The 20,021-nt window shown below is 42.7% G+C and overlaps 3 protein-coding genes across 3 annotated transcripts; 1 reads left to right on the top strand and 2 right to left on the bottom strand.

Annotated features, from left to right (window-relative positions):
- Positions 1 to 549: 549 nt before the first annotated feature.
- Positions 550 to 2,223, bottom strand: LOC120418686 (solute carrier family 66 member 3). Its single transcript, XM_039581148.2, has 4 exons — positions 2,064 to 2,223; positions 1,231 to 1,779; positions 1,044 to 1,164; positions 550 to 978 (listed from the first exon to the last, which is right to left on the bottom strand). The coding sequence occupies exons 2-4, from the start codon at positions 1,621 to 1,623 to the stop codon at positions 851 to 853; spliced, it is 642 nt and encodes a 213-aa protein (XP_039437082.1). The 5' UTR covers positions 1,624 to 1,779; positions 2,064 to 2,223; the 3' UTR covers positions 550 to 850.
- Positions 2,224 to 9,087: 6,864 nt separating this feature from the next.
- On the top strand, positions 9,088 to 12,156 carry LOC120418665 (NF-X1-type zinc finger protein NFXL1). The gene is made up of 2 exons (XM_039581116.2): positions 9,088 to 11,400; positions 11,468 to 12,156. The coding sequence occupies exons 1-2, from the start codon at positions 9,127 to 9,129 to the stop codon at positions 11,885 to 11,887; spliced, it is 2,694 nt and encodes an 897-aa protein (XP_039437050.1). The 5' UTR covers positions 9,088 to 9,126; the 3' UTR covers positions 11,888 to 12,156.
- LOC120418666 (uncharacterized) lies at positions 11,817 to 16,827 on the bottom strand. The gene is made up of 5 exons (XM_039581117.2): positions 16,514 to 16,827; positions 16,168 to 16,453; positions 15,587 to 16,091; positions 12,182 to 12,469; positions 11,817 to 12,105 (listed from the first exon to the last, which is right to left on the bottom strand). The coding sequence occupies exons 1-5, from the start codon at positions 16,577 to 16,579 to the stop codon at positions 11,928 to 11,930; spliced, it is 1,323 nt and encodes a 440-aa protein (XP_039437051.1). The 5' UTR covers positions 16,580 to 16,827; the 3' UTR covers positions 11,817 to 11,927.
- Positions 16,828 to 20,021: the final 3,194 nt, after the last annotated feature.

A 20,021-nucleotide genomic window follows, 5' to 3' on the forward strand; every position in this document is an offset into this window, starting at 1 on the left:
TTAGTTTGCGAGTTTAGCAAACTGTCAAACACGAAAAAGTGGGAGTTGTCTAATAGCTCCTTCACCTGCTTTAATCTTAAAACACAAACCTTATTTAAGAAAACAATAAGATTAATAAATCCATTTGGGACCCTTCGTAAACCACGTGGACACTTTTTGGAAATGTCAGACCCCCACCCCTCTCCCCCTCGTGGAAAATATCCATACAAATCTTTTATGTATGAAGCGTGGACAATCCCTGACCCCTATTTTTACACTTGCGTCTTTTTGCGTCCACCTCCGGATTCGAACCGGCGACCCCTGAATTATGAGCCCAGTGCGTGGTCCGATTGATCCACACAGACAAACATATACCTAGAACTTCCAGATATTGATTTTTATTTTAATAATGATTACGAAGATCAGCGCCATATTCAAGCCAACATAATTTCTGGATTTTTTGGGGTTTCAATGGCAAAAATAGCCTTAGAGGGCCGGAGCCGGAGACGCTCCCCATTTCCGTTGACGGAGCGCGAGGTTTTTCAACAGTAAATAACAAACAAAACAGTATTAATTGGACTAGAAATTGAGTTAAAACGGCTTTATTAGCATTGTGTTCGCTGGTGCAACAATTTTAAACTTGTCTTGCGCAAAGTTCTTTACGTTAAAATATAAGTTTGAGTAGTGAATAGTAGTGTGGAGAACTCCGTGTGCAATCGCGGTGTATTAAGTGGCATAGCATGTTGTTGTTTGTTTTTCTTGCTGTTGTGCTTCATTTCCGGCAGCGGCGGCAGCAGCAAAAGTGTCTTTGTTCGAGCGTGGACTAGAGTTAGTACGGACCTAGTAGTGACCTCCCGGGCGAACCAGCCTATTATTCCTGCTTTGGTTTCTTGTAGTACCAGGCGGCCAGGAAGACGGACGTGCTGAGTACGGTCGAGATGCCAAAGTTGGCCAGCAGCATGCGGTCGGCCGAATCCAGCAGGATCGTGTAGATGCGGGCTGAAAGGGGTGAAATTGATGGGTAAAGAACGATTGAAGGTTGTATTAGAGGGGTTTTGGCTTACTGGAGTTGGTGAACGCCGATATGCCCCACGTGATGAGGCTAACCGATTGGGAGTTCTTGGACTTGAGGATGGCCACGAGCTGCATGACCTTGCTGGTGGCTCCGACCGGAGTGGTGAGAGGCTGCAAGAAGTTGAAGTCAATTAGACTACTAATCTTTGCTTACTTTTTCCAGCAAGAAGAACCTACCACAAGCATCATCAGTAAGCTGCTGGGGATGATACCGCTGGCGAAGCCGAAAAACACCCCGGCGTAGACGCCAGCCCAGATGAAGGCCCGCTTGCCGAGAAGATTCTCGTACTTTAGTACGACGTACACCAGTACGTACTCCTGAATGAGTAGGATCGGGTACTCCATGTAGGAAAGGAACGCGTACCCGTTGGTGAAGTTGTACAGCATGGTCACCGTGTAGCTGCAGAGCTCCATGAGCAGTCCATTGATGGAGAGGCCGGTCGCGGACTTGAGTGTCTGCACCGTCCGGATCTGGGGAACCTTCGAGATGAGGCAGGAAGCGATCGTTACGATGGAGAGCAGATCCGCTATGATGTACAGGATGCCCCGGTCGTCCAGGAGGTCCGTCATCTTGGTAGATTATGTAAGTTCTCGGGTCACAAGCTACTTTTTTTTTAAATTTCCCCGTGAGGCGTACGACACGTTCGTTCTGTCGTCAAAACAATGCTCTGCTATCCGTCGACTCAATTTAAAGGGAACAGCATCATCAATCGGCTGGCAGGCTGACTGTAAAAATAGAATGAAACCCAACAAAAAATTACCAAATCTGAAAAGATGAACAGGTTGACGATTCCACTTTTCACAGCGTAATTCGCAAACAACAATTGCACCAAAAAGATAGTAAAAATAACAACTCAAGGTAGATGTCTCTTTTTAGACATTTTTAAAGTTCAACAATTGTGACCTTGTAGACGCATCTCTGACTGCTTGCGAAATAGCACCAACTTCCTTCGTAGATTAGCGCCTCAATTAGAATTCAAACAGCAAAACCCAATTCAGCAAAGACTTACCAATCTTTCTCCTGCTATTCTGCTGATAGAACGTAGAATTTTCGTGTTGATAACCGCCGGTCTGGTGGACGGTCGGTCGGTCTGACTGCCAAAATTAACCAACACACCTGCGACCGCGCAAGTTATGATTCCGTCATCGTCGTCAGCTGCTGCAGCTGTAAAATTGGAGGGTTTTGTATTGGTGAATGGTTGAAAGAATAGAATGTTATGAATGAAGGGTTTGGAAAATGAGGCGTTGGCAGGCGATAAGCTAATGGGAACACAATTTGTTAAACGGATTGGCATTGAGGTTTTGAAAAATGATTTAAAGAATTTTTGCTTGTAAAATGAAATTGATTTTGGACAATTTAAGAGAAAAAATACATACGTCACTATCATGCTGAAAAAATACAGCGAGTTGAAAAATAAAGATTTTTTCAGAGTTTTGCAGCTGGGTAGTTCTCCGCCAACTCAAACGAAATCGGAAAAGTTACCCCGACCCCTCTTCGATTTGTATTAAACTTTGTCATTCAATATTAGGCCCTTTTGAAATTTTAGTCTTGATTCAAAAATTTTAAAAATATTTTTTCGAAAAGATTGGAAGATTTCACGAATGTTTCATGTCTTGGCATTGAAAATCGGACCATTAGTTTTTTTTCATAAAATTATTTTTATTAGGTCCTTTTCGGTACTGGGACCTGGTTAGGACCGAGTCGGCTTTTGTAATTACATTTGGCTTAATAATTACAGAGGATCTTGTGTGTAAATGTTAGTGGGAGGGGAGCCGATTACCCGCGGCCTACTCGGGGTTAGTAGGGAAGGGATTGATGTTAAAGACAAGGCGTGGGAAGGGAAGGGGGATTGTGTAGGGGTCTTGGTTGGCTCTGCTGGCCTTTGCGTTTTGTCCTCAGCCGCAACTCGGTGTCCAGCTGCTGGGGCGTTCTTGCTTTGCTTCCGGTGCAATCCAGAAACGACGGCTTTGTGCGAAGGCGAGTTATACTAACAGAAGGAAAACTAACTGGAAGAAAACTAAATGGATATTTTGGAATCTGAGAGGAACTGATAGATCGGATAGAGAACATCAAGGTCAAGTTGAGATAACGCGTCTCGCATCGGGATTTCTGGTGGTCTTCCTCGGGCCCTGAGGGTATCTTTCAACTTAATTCTGTGAACATGGTGATCTGGACACGCCCATACGAGATGATCGATGTCCTGATAACCCTGCCCACAGTCGCAAAGGTTCGTATCACTCATGTTGATACGGTAAAGGACCATTAGTTGCTGAGATATCGACAATAGAAAATGGTGGGTTGTTTGGGTGAAACTTCAATCTTCCTGTTTTTTTTGACATAGGACTATGTCTCTACTTATGTACTATATTGGGGGGCCAGTTCAGAAATTCGATCCAAACCGTCACAAGCGTGCGAAAAAAATTGACATATTTCAAACGCTTATATCTTTTCCCCCAATCGATTAATCCAGAAGATTCAATCACCAGTCGAAAGGGGAAGACTTAAGCTATCGTTTTATTACATAATAACTTTGACTAAACATAGTCAAAGCGCTTAAAACATGCAATCAAAATGAGTCATTTTTCAGTTCAAATCGGGCAGATGACCAATCAGAGCGAGCGTATGCATTCGAGGCCGCGCCCCTTTTGTGCCGTTCTCCGGCTGTGCCGCTATTTAAGCAGAAAATTTCGCAAAAGCAAGTCACTTTGGAACGAGCACTCGAACCGGGTACATCGAGCCAGCGCGGAGCAGCAGCAGCAGCAGCAGCCAATAGAAGAAGAGGACCAGCAACCAGAAGGAAGAACCCCAGCAGCAGAAGGAGGAAATTCTTACAAAGGCGCACCAAGCGGACCGGTGGAAGTCATCATGATGTGGCGGTTCTCATGTAAAATGGCCTTTTCGACAGTGGTGGCCAAAAACTGGAGTGGCCAGTGCCTTCGAAGCAGGTTCCCCCGGGGCTTGGGGGGACTTTTACAGAACCATACGAGTTGTGGCAATATGGGTGTCAAAATTCATGGTTTTTGATACTGAACATGAAAATGTCAATTTCGACAGTAGTGGCCACAAACTGAAGTGGCCGGTGATCGCAAAGCAGGTTCCCCCGGGGCCCGGAGGGCTTTTTACAGAACCATACGAGTTTTAGCAATATGGGTATCAAAATTCGACGTTTTTGATGCTGAACATGAAAATTGCCATTTCGACAGTGGTGGCCACAAACTGGAGTGGCCGGTGCCCTCGAAGCAGGTTCCCCCGGGGCCCGGAGGGCCTTTTACAGAACCATACGTGTTTTGGCAATATGGGTATCAAAATTCGTGGTTTTTGATACTGAACATGAAAATGGCCATTTCGACAGTGGTGGCCAAAAACTGGAGTGGCCAGTGCCCTCGAAGCAGGTTCCCCCGGGGCTTGGGGGGACTTTTACAGAACCATACGTGTTTTGGCAATATGGGTATCAAAATTCATGGTTTTTGATACTGAACATGAAAATTGCCATTTCGACAGTGGTGGCCAAAAACTGGAGTGGCCAGTGCCCTCGAAGCAGGTTCCCCCGGGGCTTGGGGGGACTTTTACAGAACCATACGTGTTTTGGCAATATGGGTATCAAAATTCATGGTTTTTGATACTGAACATGAAAATTGCCATTTCGACAGTGGTGGCCAAAAACTGGAGTGGCCGGTGCCCTCGAAGCAGGTTCCCCCGGGGCCCGGAGGGCCTTTTACAGAACCATACGTGTTTTGGCAATATGGGTATCAAAATTCGTGGTTTTTGATACTGAACATGAAAATGGCCATTTCGACAGTGGTGGCCACAAAATGGAGTGGTCGGTGCCCTCGAAGCAGGTTCCCCCGGGGCCCGGAGGGCCTTTTACAGAACCATACGTGTTTTGGCAATATGGGTATCAAAATTCGTGGTTTTTGATACTGAACATGAAAATGGCCATTTCGACAGTGGTGGCCAAAAACTGGAGTGGCCAGTGCCCTCGAAGCAGGTTCCCCCGGGGCTTGGGGGGACTTTTACAGAACCATACGTGTTTTGGCAATATGGGTATCAAAATTCATGGTTTTTGATACTGAACATGAAAATGGCCATTTCGACAGTGGTGGCCAAAAACTGGAGTGGCCGGTGCCCTCGAAGCAGGTTCCCCCGGGGCCCGGAGGGCCTTTTACAGAACCATACGTGTTTTGGCAATATGGGTATCAAAATTAGTGGTTTTTGATACTGAACATGAAAATGGCCATTTCGACAGTGGTGGCCACAAACTGGAGTGGTCGGTGCCCTCGAAGCAGGTTCCCCCGGGGCCCGGAGGGCCTTTTACAGAACCATACGTGTTTTGGCAATATGGGTATCAAAATTCGTGGTTTTTGATACTGAACATGAAAATGGCCATTTCGACAGTGGTGGCCAAAAACTGGAGTGGCCAGTGCCCTCGAAGCAGGTTCCCCCGGGGCTTGGGGGGACTTTTACAGAACCATACGTGTTTTGGCAATATGGGTATCAAAATTCATGGTTTTTGATACTGAACATGAAAATTGCCATTTCGACAGTGGTGGCCACAAACTGGAGTGGCCGGTGCCCTCGAAGCAGGTTCCCCCGGGGCTCGGAGGGCCTTTTACAGAACCATACGTGTTTTGGCAATATGGGTATCAAAATTCGTGGTTTTTGATACTGAACATGAAAATGTCAATTTCGACAGTAGTGGCCACAAACTGAAGTGGCCGGTGATCGCAAAGCAGGTTCCCCCGGGGCCCGGAGGACTTTTTACAGAACCATACGAGTTTTAGCAATATGGGTATCAAAATTCATGGTTTTTGATACTGACCATGAAAATGGCCATTTCGACAGTAGTGGCCACGACCTGGAGTGGCCGGTGCTCTCATGGAAGTTTCACCTTGGGGAACATTTATGACAATTTTGCCGATAAATCTATGAAACAAAACAAAATAATCTTATTCTAAATTTCACTAGCAATCCAAAAACATCAACAATCTCATTAAAATTGTTTGGTCCTATGTCTTTCGGTTATGTCTCTGACATACCATCTTGAACTTTTTTTTTTTTTTCGTGGTTTTTGATACTGAACATGAAAATGGCCATTTCGACAGTGGTGGCCAAAAACTGGAGTGGCCAGTGCCCTCGAAGCAGGTTCCCCCGGGGCCCGGGGGGACTTTTACAGAACCATACGAGTTGTGGCAATATGGGTATCAAAATTCGACGTTTTTGATACTGAACATGAAAATTGCCATTTCGACAGTGGTGGCCAAAACCTGGAGTGGCCGGTGCTCTCAAAGCAGGTTCCCCCGGGGCCCGGGGGGACTTTTACAGAACCATACGAGTTGTGGCAATATGGGTATCAAAATTCGACGTTTTTGATACTGAACATGAAAATTGCCATTTCGACAGTGGTGGCCACAAACTGGAGTGGCCGGTGCCCTCGAAGCAGGTTCCCCCGGGTCCCGGAGGGCCTTTTACAGAACCATACGTGTTTTGGCAATATGGGTATCAAAATTCGTGGTTTTTGATACTGAACATGAAAATGGCCATTTCGACAGTGGTGGCCAAAAACTGGAGTGGCCAGTGCCCTCGAAGCAGGTTCCCCCGGGGCCCGGGGGGACTTTTACAGAACCATACGAGTTGTGGCAATATGGGTATCAAAATTCGACGTTTTTGATACTGAACATGAAAATTGCCATTTCGACAGTGGTGGCCACAAACTGGAGTGGCCGGTGCCCTCGAAGCAGGTTCCCCCGGGGCTCGGAGGGCCTTTTACAGAACCATACGTGTTTTGGCAATATGGGTATCAAAATTCGTGGTTTTTGATACTGAACATGAAAATGTCAATTTCGACAGTAGTGGCCACAAACTGAAGTGGCCGGTGATCGCAAAGCAGGTTCCCCCGGGGCCCAGAGGGCTTTTTACAGAACCATACGAGTTTTAGCAATATGGGTATCAAAATTCATGGTTTTTGATACTGACCATGAAAATGGCCATTTCGACAGTAGTGGCCACGACCTGGAGTGGCCGGTGCTCTCATGGAAGTTTCACCTTGGGGAACATTTATGACAATTTTGCCGATAAATCTATGAAACAAAACAAAATAATCTTATTCTAAATTTCACTAGCAATCCAAAAACATCAACAATCTCATTAAAATTGTTTGGTCCTATGTCTTTCGGTTATGTCTCTGACATACCATCTTGAACTTTTTTTTTTTTTTTCGTTAAGCCGCTGTATCTCAGCCACCAGAGGTTCAATTTTCAAAGTCTCTTAAACAATTTTATAGCAAATTTACTGAAATTATCCAAAAAAAAAATGAAGTTTTAGGAATGGTTACTCATGGTCACTATTTAACAAAACCAAAAACTGCAAATATTTGGCTAAAATCAAACTTTCAGTGGCTATATCTTGAAACAGGAGCCTTTTATCAAAAAATCTGTTAAGTACTTTTCCATTGCAAATTCAATTTTACATTTAAAAATAAAGTCAAGTTTTTTGCATGAAATTTCGATTATTTTTTTCAAAAATCACTATTTTTTCAAAAAATCATAACTCGGCGGCAGATTTTTTGACCATACTTCTCAATTTTGGGAAATCGAGTTTTTGTGAAAAAAAAGTTAATTAAAAAATCGTATTTTTTTCCGTGTACCTATTTTTATCTGAATAGTCCTCAACAATACCTACAACTTTGCCGAAGACACAAAATTGATCAGAAAATTCACTCAGAATTTACAGCTGTTTGAATATTTACGTACCATTTTTGTATGGACAGCTGCCAAAATTGAATAAAAAGACTTGTATGGGTGAACCAATGACACAAAAAAGCTTCTTTGGTCATAGGAAAGGCCCCCGATAAGATTCAGCCAAATCAAAAACTCCAAAAAATAAAAATGTTCGAAATCGTCCGTTTTCGTAGTCGATTTCTCCATGATTTTGATTTTTTGGAAATCTCAAAATTCGGTTAAAAAAACTCCAGATTTGATACTTTTGCAGGGGAAAATCGTCAATGTCGACGACCCCGGATATTCCAGACAATTTCGCTAATGCTGGATCAAAACAGAAATTGAATTTGTTTTTTTTAGGCCTGTTAGTTGTAGAAGCGAGTTTCTACAATACACTTTAACCCGCTTGAAACAAGCCACTTTTCAACCAAATCAGTTGATATTCGGCGTAAAATCCTTGAACTACAAGAACAGCAATACCAAAACTTGATCTGAGAAAATTTCAAATTCTATATTTATTGTGAAAATTTTGGCAATTTTGACCAGCTTTTCCTGGTTTTAATCTCCTAAGTACGATGCAAATATTTTACAAAGTTTTTGTGCCTCGGCTCTGGCCGGGGTCGAAGGAAGGGGCCAAAAATTAAAAAAATATAAATATTGAAATACAAGCCATAGTTTTAACATTTGCATGGAAAAAGTGATTTATAATGCATTTTACATTAGTTCAGTTGTTTTGCAATCATTAGTTTTCAAAAAATGTAAGATTTGACAAACAAAAATTTTAGCGAAAAAAAAAAATTTGCTATAATGAACATCGAAAATTTTCTAAAATTCAAAACATTTTTAAATCAACCCAAACATTCCAAAAATAATTCTAAACGCAAGGGAATGCATTTTAAATTGATTTCAGCTGATTGCAGTTCAATTTCCATTGAAATTTTAAAGTTTTTTGAAAAAATATTTTTTTTGCCCCCTGATTTTTCGCGTCAACTTTTAAGAGGGGGGGGTGACAAAAACTTTAAATAAAATTTGTACCAGCCTAAACTTTAAAAAAAATCCGAAACTTTGAAAAACCGTTGAACAAAAAACAGGATATCGTTAAATACCAAATAAAAATTACCTGATCGTTGAACATAAGGAAATTATACCAAGACGGCTGGTTGAATTACTCACCGTGAACTTCTTTATCGATTCTCGCGCGCAGAGCAAAAACGTCACCCAACACGCAGGAACGCCGACGAAGAACCACGTCAGAAAGCGAAACGCCAAACGGTAAAGTAAAATCTCCACGCAAAATTTTTTCACGCAATCAGCTCATCAAGTTCCTCAATTCTAGCAAAAAAAAAGCCAGCAGAAATGTCCACCCGAAACCGACATCACCACAAAGGCAACGCGCAACCGGCCAACCCGTGGGGAAACAACGCGGGGTCGTCGGATGGCCAACAGCAGCAGCAGCCGAAGGTGAAGAACGTCAAAACACCGGCAAACAGCGGTGGGCCGTCGAGTTCGCTGAAAAAGTCCGAGGAGAAGTTCGCTCAGGCCCACCAGAAGAACCTGGAAGCGGCCAAAAAGTACGCCTCCCAGCAGTCGTACGAATCCAGCGAGGATGAGGATGAGCGGGGTGGAAGTGATGGCGCGGCGCAGGACATTTTGGGATCGGTGCTGAAGAACTACGGAGGCGGTGGTGGGGATATTGGCAAGACCCAGGAGTACCTGCAGAACCTGCTGGAGTCCCGTTCGGCGGTGTGTTTGATCTGCATCGGCACGGTGAAGCGGGCGGACTCGATCTGGTCCTGCAAGAGTTGCTACACGTTCTTCCATCTGCTGTGCATTCAACGGTGGGCGAACGATAGCATTTCGCAGAAGCGAATCTCCCACGAACAGCAGGAAGGTTACTACAACAGTCGGGGCGAGTACATCCCGAAGCCGGCTTTGTCGGTGCATTGGGACTGTCCCAAGTGCCGCAAGGAGTACGAACCGGTGGACATTCCGCGCCACTACGAGTGCTTTTGCGCTAAGGAGTTGAACCCGGCGAATCACCTCTGGTTGATACCGCACTCGTGCGGCGAGACCTGTCGGAAGCGGCTAGTGCCGGACTGCGGCCACAACTGTGTTCTGCTGTGCCATCCGGGACCGTGTCCGCCGTGTCCGCAGACGGTCGTCGTGTCGTGCAAGTGTGGCCAGTCGAACGCGAAAACGATTCGTTGCTCGCAGCGATCCTGGACTTGTTTGAAGACGTGCAAGCTTAAACGGAACTGCGGAATTCACGAGTGTGGCGGTGTGTGCCACGCGGCGTCGGAGTGTCCTCCGTGTACGAGCCGGAGCAAGCAGAAGTGTGCGTGCGGATCGCGGACCAAAGAGGTGAATTGTTCCGAGTCGCGGTGGTCCTGTGGGAAGGTTTGCGGCAAGAAATATGCTTGTGGATTGCACAGCTGTGAGAAGGTTTGCCACGAAGGTGAGTGCGGCGAGTGTCCGCTGGGATTGCCTAGGACTTGTCCTTGTGGCAAAACTAGCTCCGTCGCGTCTTGCTCCGAGGACATTGGAACGTGCGGAGATACTTGCCAAAAGTACCTGGAATGTGAACAGCATCGCTGCAGCGAACGGTGTCACGTGGGAAAATGTGGGCAATGTTTGGAACTGGTTCGCAAGGCCTGCCGCTGTGGTTCCTTGAGCAAGGAAGTTGCCTGCCACAAAGTCCTGAACTGTGACCTAAAGTGCAAGAATGTACGAAGCTGCGGAAAACACCCCTGCAACCGGAAGTGCTGCGACGGCCAATGTCCACCGTGTGACAAAGTGTGCGGAAAAACGCTGCCCTGCGGCAAGCACAAGTGCAACTCACTCTGCCACCACGGACCGTGTTATCCCTGCAACCAGAAAGCAACCGTCAAGTGCAGATGTACGGGTACGACCCAGGAGGTTCCGTGCGGTCGCGAGAAGAAAATCGGCGCTCCAAAATGCCGACTTCCCTGTCGAATCCACTCCAAGTGTCACCACACGAACCCGCACCACTGCCACCAGGGCGATTGTCCGCCGTGCCAGAAGATATGTGACCTCCCCAATGATACCACCAACTGCTCGCATCCGTGCGCGGCCAAGTGTCACGACGCGGTCCGCGTAGTCACCAAAGACAAAAACTTCAAACCCGTCGGTCCGTGGGACGTTCCGATGGAAATCGTCGAGATCAAGCAACTGCCGCATCCGCAGTGTCAAGTCCCAGTCCCAGTGACCTGCATCGGAGGTCACGAAACGGTGCAGTGGCCTTGTTACAACTCTAAACCGGCGTCCTGTGGGCGCGAGTGTGGCCGTGCCCTAAAGTGTGGCGTCCACACCTGTCCCCTCCAGTGTCACGCGTTCAAGAAACGCGATACAACCGAAGAAGACCCGAGGTGCCAGTCTTGCACGGCGGGTTGTCTGATCCCGCGTCCCGCGGGGTGTTCCCATCCGTGCAAGCGACCGTGTCATCCGCCGCCGTGCAATCCCTGCCAGGCGCCGACGAAGGTGGCCTGCCACTGCGGACTGACGCAGATCTTCTACAAGTGTCACGAGTTTTACAGCAGCGACAAGACGGAGCAGGAGTTGGTGGCGTTCCGCGAGGGAATTCTAAGCTGCGGGCAGAAGTGCATCAAAAATGTAAGTTTTATATATTTAAAAAAAACAGGACCAAGAAAAAAAACTTAAATTTTCCCCTCCCCCGCAGTTCTCCTGTGGCCATCGCTGCAACTCGACGTGCCACTCTGGCGACTGTCCGAACCCGGAAGCGTGCACCAAAAAGGTGAAAATCACCTGCGAATGCCGCCACCGGAGGCTGGAGGTGGCCTGCAGTGCGGCCCGTACCAACCCCCGGTCACTGGAGTGCGATGAAAGTTGCAAAACCGTAAAGGCAGCCAAGGAGCAGGTGCTGACCGAGCGCGAGCGCGCCCAAAAAGAGCAGGAGGAGGCGGAAAATCAACGCGAGTTGGAGGAGTATGAGAGGAAAGTTGGCGGCCGCAAGAAGCACCGCGAGCGCAAACGAGTTCAGGTGGAGGAGACCAAAGAAAGTAACTGGATGGTGATGGTGGCCGTTCCGGTTGGAGTGCTAGTGCTGGCCGTGATTGTTTATTTCATTTTGTTGCGTTAAGCGGTTTTATTCATTTCAATTACACGACTCATCGTCCAAGTCACTTGTTCTTTTTGCTCTGCTTGCTGCCCACCGACGATTGCTGCTTGCCGGATTTGTCCTTCCGGACGAGGTCGTAAATTTCGAACCGAACGTCATAATCGAAGTGGATCGACCGGAAGACCATCAACGCGACGAAGCTAATCAGCATCATTACCAGCACGTACTCGGCGCGATTCCTGCAAGCAACCAAAGAAAGAAAGCCCTCAATCAACGCCCAATCCCCCAAACCTTCGCAAAAGCAAGCAAACTCACTCGAACGGTGTCCCGCAGATGGTGTACCAGTAGGAACCGTCGCGAGGAACCCGGTCCAAACAGTGGAAGTCAAAGTACTTTTCGTCGTAGTCCGTGGCGCACAGGTAAGTTCGTTTCTCCAGCGTTTTGAGCACCGTGTGAACGGGCGTCCGGGCCGTACAGTCGCCGATGGGTTCGTGCAAACCGGCCGCCACCACGTCCTCCGGGTTGAGAAAGATGACCATCGCGAAAAAGGTCGCGTAGTGCAGGACCAGGTGGGCCATCAGGGCGCGGCCCATGATGTCGAGCCTGGAAGAAGACGAGATTTTAAGAATTTTTAATAAACTTCGACCGTTAGAATGTTCTATTTAAACTTTTAACAAATTTGAGTGATATTTTTTTATTTTTGCAATTTAAAAAAATACTAACCTTTCTTTTTTTTTGAATGTATAATTTTCTTGATTCCGTTTTAATGTAATTTAAAAAACTCAATGAAGTTATGCTGTTGACCAAGGTTTTTAACGATAAAGTTATTGAAGTTCGATAACGATAACTTATATTTAATGTATTTCTAAAATTGACTAAAAACAACCAAATTATGTTGAAATTTCGAGCTTCCTCTTAGTAAATATTTTGTTGATAATATGGTAAGTTTCAATGTATAAATATCAAAAAAAAAATCCCAAAATACTGTAGTTTTTTTTAAAACGATTCGAAATTTTGCATGCATTTTCACTGTTTTAGAGTTTTTTGAATGAAATACAGTCTAGACTCGATTATCCGAAGGCCTCGGAAAAATTTCACTTCGGTAATCGAATCACAATTTTTTTTTTCGTTGTCTTATTTTTGATTGTCGAGCTTAAGTATGACCCTTAAACTATGCTAAAGTGATTTAAAAATTTTAAATCCAAAATGACGGCCAATACGGCGGTAACGAAATATTGAAAAAATGCATTGCAAATGCAGGCTATTTCAAATTTGACTAAAATGGGGTCGCAGAACTCGAATTTGATGTTTAAAACAAGAAAAAGAACAAAAAAACGAAAAAAATTTTTTTGTTCGTGATTCGATTATTCGAAGTCCTATACAAACCTTCCAATAACCAAACTTCGGATAATCGAGGCTTCGGATAATCGAGTCTGGACTGTACTCAAAATTTCACAAAATACCGTATTTTCTCGAAAATACTAAAAAAATTATAATTCGCAATATGGGTATCAAACGATTCGAAATTGTTTTAAAGTTTGTTGTGCCTTCTATCGGATGGGGAAGTAAACATTGGTCCATTTGCGTAAAAGAGGTTTTGGGTGACTCACCACACATAACCTTCGGACGCCTAGAAATGAGCAGAAACTTGCAACAGAGACCACAAAAGACCTGGGGGTCGTTAAAGTGGATTGCTTTGTTTTTTTGTTTAAGTTTGTTGTATGAAGTACTCAAATTTTCACAAAAAACCGTATTTTCTCGAAAACACTCAAATTTTATAAAAATGTTGCATGTATTTTAACTGTTTTAGTGTTTTTTGACTGAAAAAGCAGCTAAAACTTCGCTTCATTTGATACCCATATTACAAATCATGAAAATTTGAGTACTTTCAAATAATATGGTAATTTGAGTATTTCATTTAAAAACTCTAAAACAGTGAAAATGCATGCAAAATTTCGAATCGTTTGATACCCATATTGCAAATTATAAAAATTTGAGTAGGGGCAGGGGGGGCAGAATGGGCCACCCTTGGATTTGGGCTTTAGAATGGATTTAGATCAACTGTAAGGCAAAGGTCTTATAAAGGACGTCAAATAACATCACCACACCGAAAACGACGTTTGAATTCATTGTATTTTTCGAATTATGAGCAAAAATGTAAATTGATTGACAAAACCACGCAAATGTTGTTTATTTCGAGGTTCTTAAATAAGCTTTCTGACAAGTTAGATTGTTTGAAAAAGTTTGTTCGATGTTTGTAATGTTACCAGAAGCTATTACAAAGGTAATCAAACAACAACGGAACCTTCAAATCATTTAGAGGCTTGGTGGTGGAAGTGTTAAATTAAAATCCACTTGGGCGCAGAATGGACCACCCTTTTCCTGCCTTATAAAAACAATCAAAAGTTACGAAATTTGAGCTAAATTGATTATTTCACTCCTGATAGCTTCACAAATCACGTTTAATGCAACATTAGTTGATTTTTTAGTTGTTTTGATGCTTATTTGTAAAAATAGTGTCTTAATACAACATATTAACACTATTTTCAAAAATGTTTGTTTTGGTAAGTGACTATTTTTATAAAAGTGGTCTAACTTCATGGAAACTATGTAAGAAAGGTTCCTTAAATCATTTATTATCTCCCTTCAACGTTGTTTTAGACAAAATGGCTTGTTTTCTAAGGTGGCCCATCCTGCCCCACAGGGTGGCCCATTCTGCCCCGAACCCTGGAAAAGTAGTCGAAAAAACTTTTTTTTTTAAAGTGGCTCAAAAATTGTTTTAAGCTAAAAATTTTCATCAACCAAGTATACAATATTGAAGGGAACATCGCAAAGCATAAGCCTACTACACCGAATTCATAAATTTGTATGTTTTTCTACGGTTTTAGACACATTTTACTTAGGCGGGCCATTCTACCCCCCCTGCCCCTACTTTAATTTGTTTTTTAGTATTTGAGCAATTCTCTGAGATTTCGGTCATTCGATTTTTTTTTGTACTTTTTAATCCGGCTGAAACTTTTTTGGTGCCTTCGGTATGCCCAAAGAAGCCATACAAATTTGGCAGCTGTCCATACAAAAATGGTATGTGAAAATTCAAAAATCTGTATCTTTTGAAGGAATTTTTTGATCGATTTGGTGTCTTCGACAAAATTGTAGGTAGGAATATAAACAACACTCTAATGGTCCGATTTACAATGTTAAAATATGAAATATTCGTGAAATTTTCCGGTCTTTTCGAAAACAATATTTTCGAAAATTTAAAATCAAGACTAACATTCTAAAAGGGCGTAATATTGAATGTTTGGCCCTTTTGAAATGATAGTCTTGACTTTAAATTTTTGAAAATATTGATTTCGAAATGATCGGAAAATTTCACGCATGTGAAGATCTGAGCACTTCAGTGTTATTTATTTACTTTTTGAGATGTTTGGAAGCACATGCGAGGAAGGCACCAGCCACGTATAGGTGGATTATGTAACGTTTTTTTATTATTAAAATCAATTTCAGCACATAAGAATTAAGAGAAAGACTTAAAACACGTATCTTGGGCCAAATGAAAAAAAAACGATACTATATCTTCTCGACCTAAACCACAATCGCTGTTTTGCTTAACTTTTGAAGTACTTCAAATACTTCTCTAATTTCCCACGGGGACTATAACGAATTACCGTATGGTGAGTTTTAATTTTTTCTAGGGATAAAGTAAAATTGTCAACTTACTTTTCCGGCAACCGCCTATTACTCTTCCGGTCAAACTTCCACAGTGTAGTCAAAAATACAAACAGCAACGTCACGGCCGTCACCTCGCCGGGCACGCCGAAGAAGTCATGAAACGGATGGTACAACGGAATAAACAACAGCGCCCCTCCCGGGAAGGAGAAAAGCGCGGCCACCATCACCGCAGCCATCTCCGCCTTCACCGATCCAGCCTGCCAGCGGTCCAATTTGCGCCGATCGATCCATTTGCGCACGTTGTGGAACCAAAACGAGAACGCAAAGGCAAAGGTCGCGTGGAAATAGTACGAATTCCACGGAACCCAGTAGTGGCGATCCGCGATATTCGGATCGGTGTCGTGCCACGTCCAGTGGACAAACTTGACGCTGACGATGTCGTACGGCAGGTCAATCAGGACCACCAGCAGACCGGCGGCCATGTGTTCCGACCAGCGGCATTTCAGGTGCAGCTTCGATACGGCCCAGTGCGCCTGGTAGTAGAACACCGGGTCTGAAAGAGTAGAGATTAGCGATAATCCATCAAATTTGGCTCAACAAGCGCAGAGGCACAGGTGCGTTGAACTCACAGAGAAAGATAATGTACAGTGGCAGCCGGTGGCCGATGAAATCGATGGGTGTTTTAGAGTGCCAAAAGTTATCGATGCTCGGCACAAAGTAGGAGATAAGTTCGACGACCAGCCCGTGGCACAGTGCACCCAGAAACAGGTACGGCCAGCGACCGCCCCGCTTGAAGGCGTGAATCAGGCAGAGCAGCGCTCCCAGCAGAAAGGCCGCCTGGCACCAGATGTAGCTTGGCTGGGCCCGGTACAGCTCGACCGGGTCCTGGAAGTTGACGAGCCATGGCGGGAAGGTCTGCAAGAAGAGAGATGCTCAACGAAGATCTGTATCTGCGTGTTCTAGAAAAATACTGACCTGCTCGACTTCGGTGAGGGTTTTCTCGATGCCGAACGTGCTCAAATTGTGGTGATTCATTTTCATGAATCCTCAGCAATAACCGGCTAAGCGCGCGATTCAACAGACACACCAAGAACAAATGCCAGTTCGTACGCGTTTAAAAGGTGAGTTGTTTTGATTGTTAGCTTTTATCGCCAAATTTTGGGGCGATGGAACGAATACTAAGATCGCGGCGTGAGTAGGCATCGAAACCGTTCAATGAATTAGAAGATAAAGGGGGTGGCAGTCCATTAAAAATAAGAGTCACAAATTTGTTTTTGTACAATAAGTTTTCTCGTTTAAGAAATAGAAATTCAGAGTAAAATAGTTACTTAAGGGGTACAACAACCAAGGAAGTTATTGTCTTCTTATTCCAATATTGTCAAACTTACGGATCCAATCATGCAACAATTTAATTGTAAAAATAGTTAAACTTTGTTGTAAATTGTTTTGAAGACAGTGCTTTAGAGGATGATTCTTCAAGGGAATACCTATAACACCTACCAACAATATTTCTGCGCATGCTCAACTCGAGAAGAAGCATGAACTCTGGGGTCCCCAGAAACATGCACTTTAATTTTTTCAATAAACTTTTTTTTAATCTTAAAATGGATCAAAATAAAAAATGTGATGCATGTTTCTACTGTAAAATTAACTCAGGAACACGAATATTATAAAATTATCACCAAAAAATTGATCTAAGGGGTCCCCCGAGCAAAAATTTACATCCAAAAAAATCACCAAAAGAAAAAGTGTCTATTTAATATGTTAAACTGCCTTACCCAAAGCGTTCTCAGTCTCAGATGGTAGTCCCAGATGTCCCCTACAAGCTGCAGGTCGAACCGAGTTGATATGTGGATGGAACACTTTTTTATTTGAGTTTGAATATTGTGCTATTTTTTCACTAAAATGCCAATAACTACCTTTAGAACTAGCCAATTGGGATGCTTCACCCTGCATTTTGTTGCATTTTTCAAGCCCTTTCAGATGCATTTTGAATTTTAAAATTATATTGAATTTTGCCCAACTTCCTGTTGACCTAGAGTGCTCATATTTTGGCTAGATGCTAGTTTTATATGTACAAACAACCTCTGAAAATTTCAGGCAGATTGGTGAAGTCAATGCGAGATGGGTATGCTTTGATCGTGAACTCGCTCTAAATTCATTAAAAACATTTTTTTATGTTTTTTAGAGATCAATTTTTTTTCATTTTTTTTAAAATCATTATCATTTTCAAATACTTGTCTTTTTTATAAAAAAAAAATGCATCATATTTTGCTACATTTCACTGGATCACCGGCATTCGAGCAGTTTTTTTTTATTTTTTACAGTGTATTTCTCACATATAAATAAATAATAACAATTAGAAAGAAAAAAAACTGGCCAGTGGGTAGAAAACTTTTGTTTTGCAATTCCGTTAGAGCGTTCAATTTCCCGGGGTTACAATATTTCCCGGAAACGGGAAATTTGCTAGAAATTTCCCGGAAATTCCGGGATTCCCGGTGTCCTATTTTCTTACCTCCACGTTGGCTTGGTTTAGTCATCATGATGACAAGGTGTAACCTAGCTGGTGGCCTGTGGAAACGACTCGTAAACCTTTGACCAGCGACGGTCAGAGTAGAGACGGCTAAAAGAAAGGGGCGCGTCAATGTGGGAAAGGGAAGTAATTTGTGATTGTAGACGGTATTGTTTTGATTCGCAGTATGTTGAGTCAACTGCTGTGGATGTACCTGAGCATCGCAGAACGGTGTTTCTCTTCTTTCCATTTCAGCTAACAGCTATCTTCTGTTTATTTTGTTTCACTGATTTTCTAAAACGGCTTCTGTTTACTATCCTCCATTTGATTTCGATTTTACTTATTTGATTCTCTTATTTCTCAACGCTTTTCCACTCTATTTTACCAATTGATGCTGCTGTAACAAACTGTCTGCTTTCCCTTAATTTGGCAGCGATGTCAATTTTGTTTATCATGTGCCTTTTCTTTATTTATCTATTTGAATAATTTCTCATCTTCCCTGTAAATTGCCCTCAATACAATCTAAGCTTGTTTGTTAATTTCTTTATCTACTTCATAAATTACTATCTTTCTTTTACTATTGATTCTTTACATAGTATATTTCCTTCACTGTCCATTGTTTTGAAACTTCACCTTTTCTTAAGCAAGTGAGGTTCGAGCCCTTACTCAATTTATGGAATGATTAAAGGATTAACACAAATATTACTATTGTACTTTTGAAAAACTTTTCTAAAATGCTTAGGACCAAAATATTGTAACAAAACACCGCGACAAAAGAAATAGCAACAGATAAACACGACTCAACAAAAGGGAAGATTTCAGGAGAAAACAATACACAGTAAATAACAATTAGTTTTTGAATTCAAACTAAAAATAAAACAGTTCTTGCTTTAATGAAAATTGATAGGCACACTATAAATGGTTAGGCGCTTATACTTACATCAAACCCTACGTAATGTACCACCCCCGGCCGAGTTAAAATGCGTAACCGGAAAAGAAGTGTTCTAGCGTGTTGCTCGTACTGACTCAGAGCAAGGGTGAGATGTAGGTGTAAGGGCAGTGCGTGTTCGTCGGGAACCTGGTGCATAAGATCGGTCAAGGCCCGTTCTTACACTGAAAATTGCGAATTGCGAAGTCTTACTGGTTTCAGCTTATGAATAAATAGATAATCAATTAATTTACCTTATAAATCTGACTTCTCGTGCTTTTTAACATGAAGTATTATTTCATGAAATCACAACTCAAAATTATCGAATATTTAAAGCGAGTTTTTGAATTATGATTGCATTCTTTGGGCTGTTTTTAAATAATATTTATGGTTTCATTTATAGTATGGCTTTTTACTAGCAATATACGACTTAGCTTAAAAGAATTTTAACAGTGCAAAAAGTGTTTTAAATTAAGCGATACATGTTTTTCATATTATTCTCTTACGCCCTCAATTTCTCGAACACTATTAAACAAATACTTCTTTCACAACCCTCTTTGAAAAATTGTTTTGTGTCAATTCAATTTTTATCCAGTTTGGTCACGGTAAACAAAAACGTTTAAAAAATTTCAAGTTTGACCTTGGCCTAACAATATTTTTTGTTATAAAAGGTTGCCGAAACTAAAATAGTTTATTCCCATTCCATAAGATAGTAATTTTTGTTGCCCAACAAATAAGCAAGATCTATTCGCAGTTGTGAATGCTTAAGAAATAATATTTATTTGGAATGAACCTTCACATGAAATTTTCTGACGAACTGATTAATTTAATAGGAACAGTAGACTGAAATGAATAAAATCAAGTTAGACTCTCTTTTTTTTTTTTGGTTTTCAAAACATTGGTGACAAAAAGTATGGAAAGTTTGGAAGTTTAAAATTTAGGGAATTCCCGGGAATTTTTTTTTTTTTGGGAAATCCTGGATTTTTTTTCCGGGGACGGGAAATTGGACGCTCTATTCCGTTGTGAAACTACTTACTTTTCCT

The sequence above is a fragment of the Culex pipiens genome, chromosome 3 (genome assembly GCF_016801865.2).
Source record: "Culex pipiens pallens isolate TS chromosome 3, TS_CPP_V2, whole genome shotgun sequence".
NCBI lineage: Eukaryota > Metazoa > Arthropoda > Insecta > Diptera > Culicidae > Culex > Culex pipiens.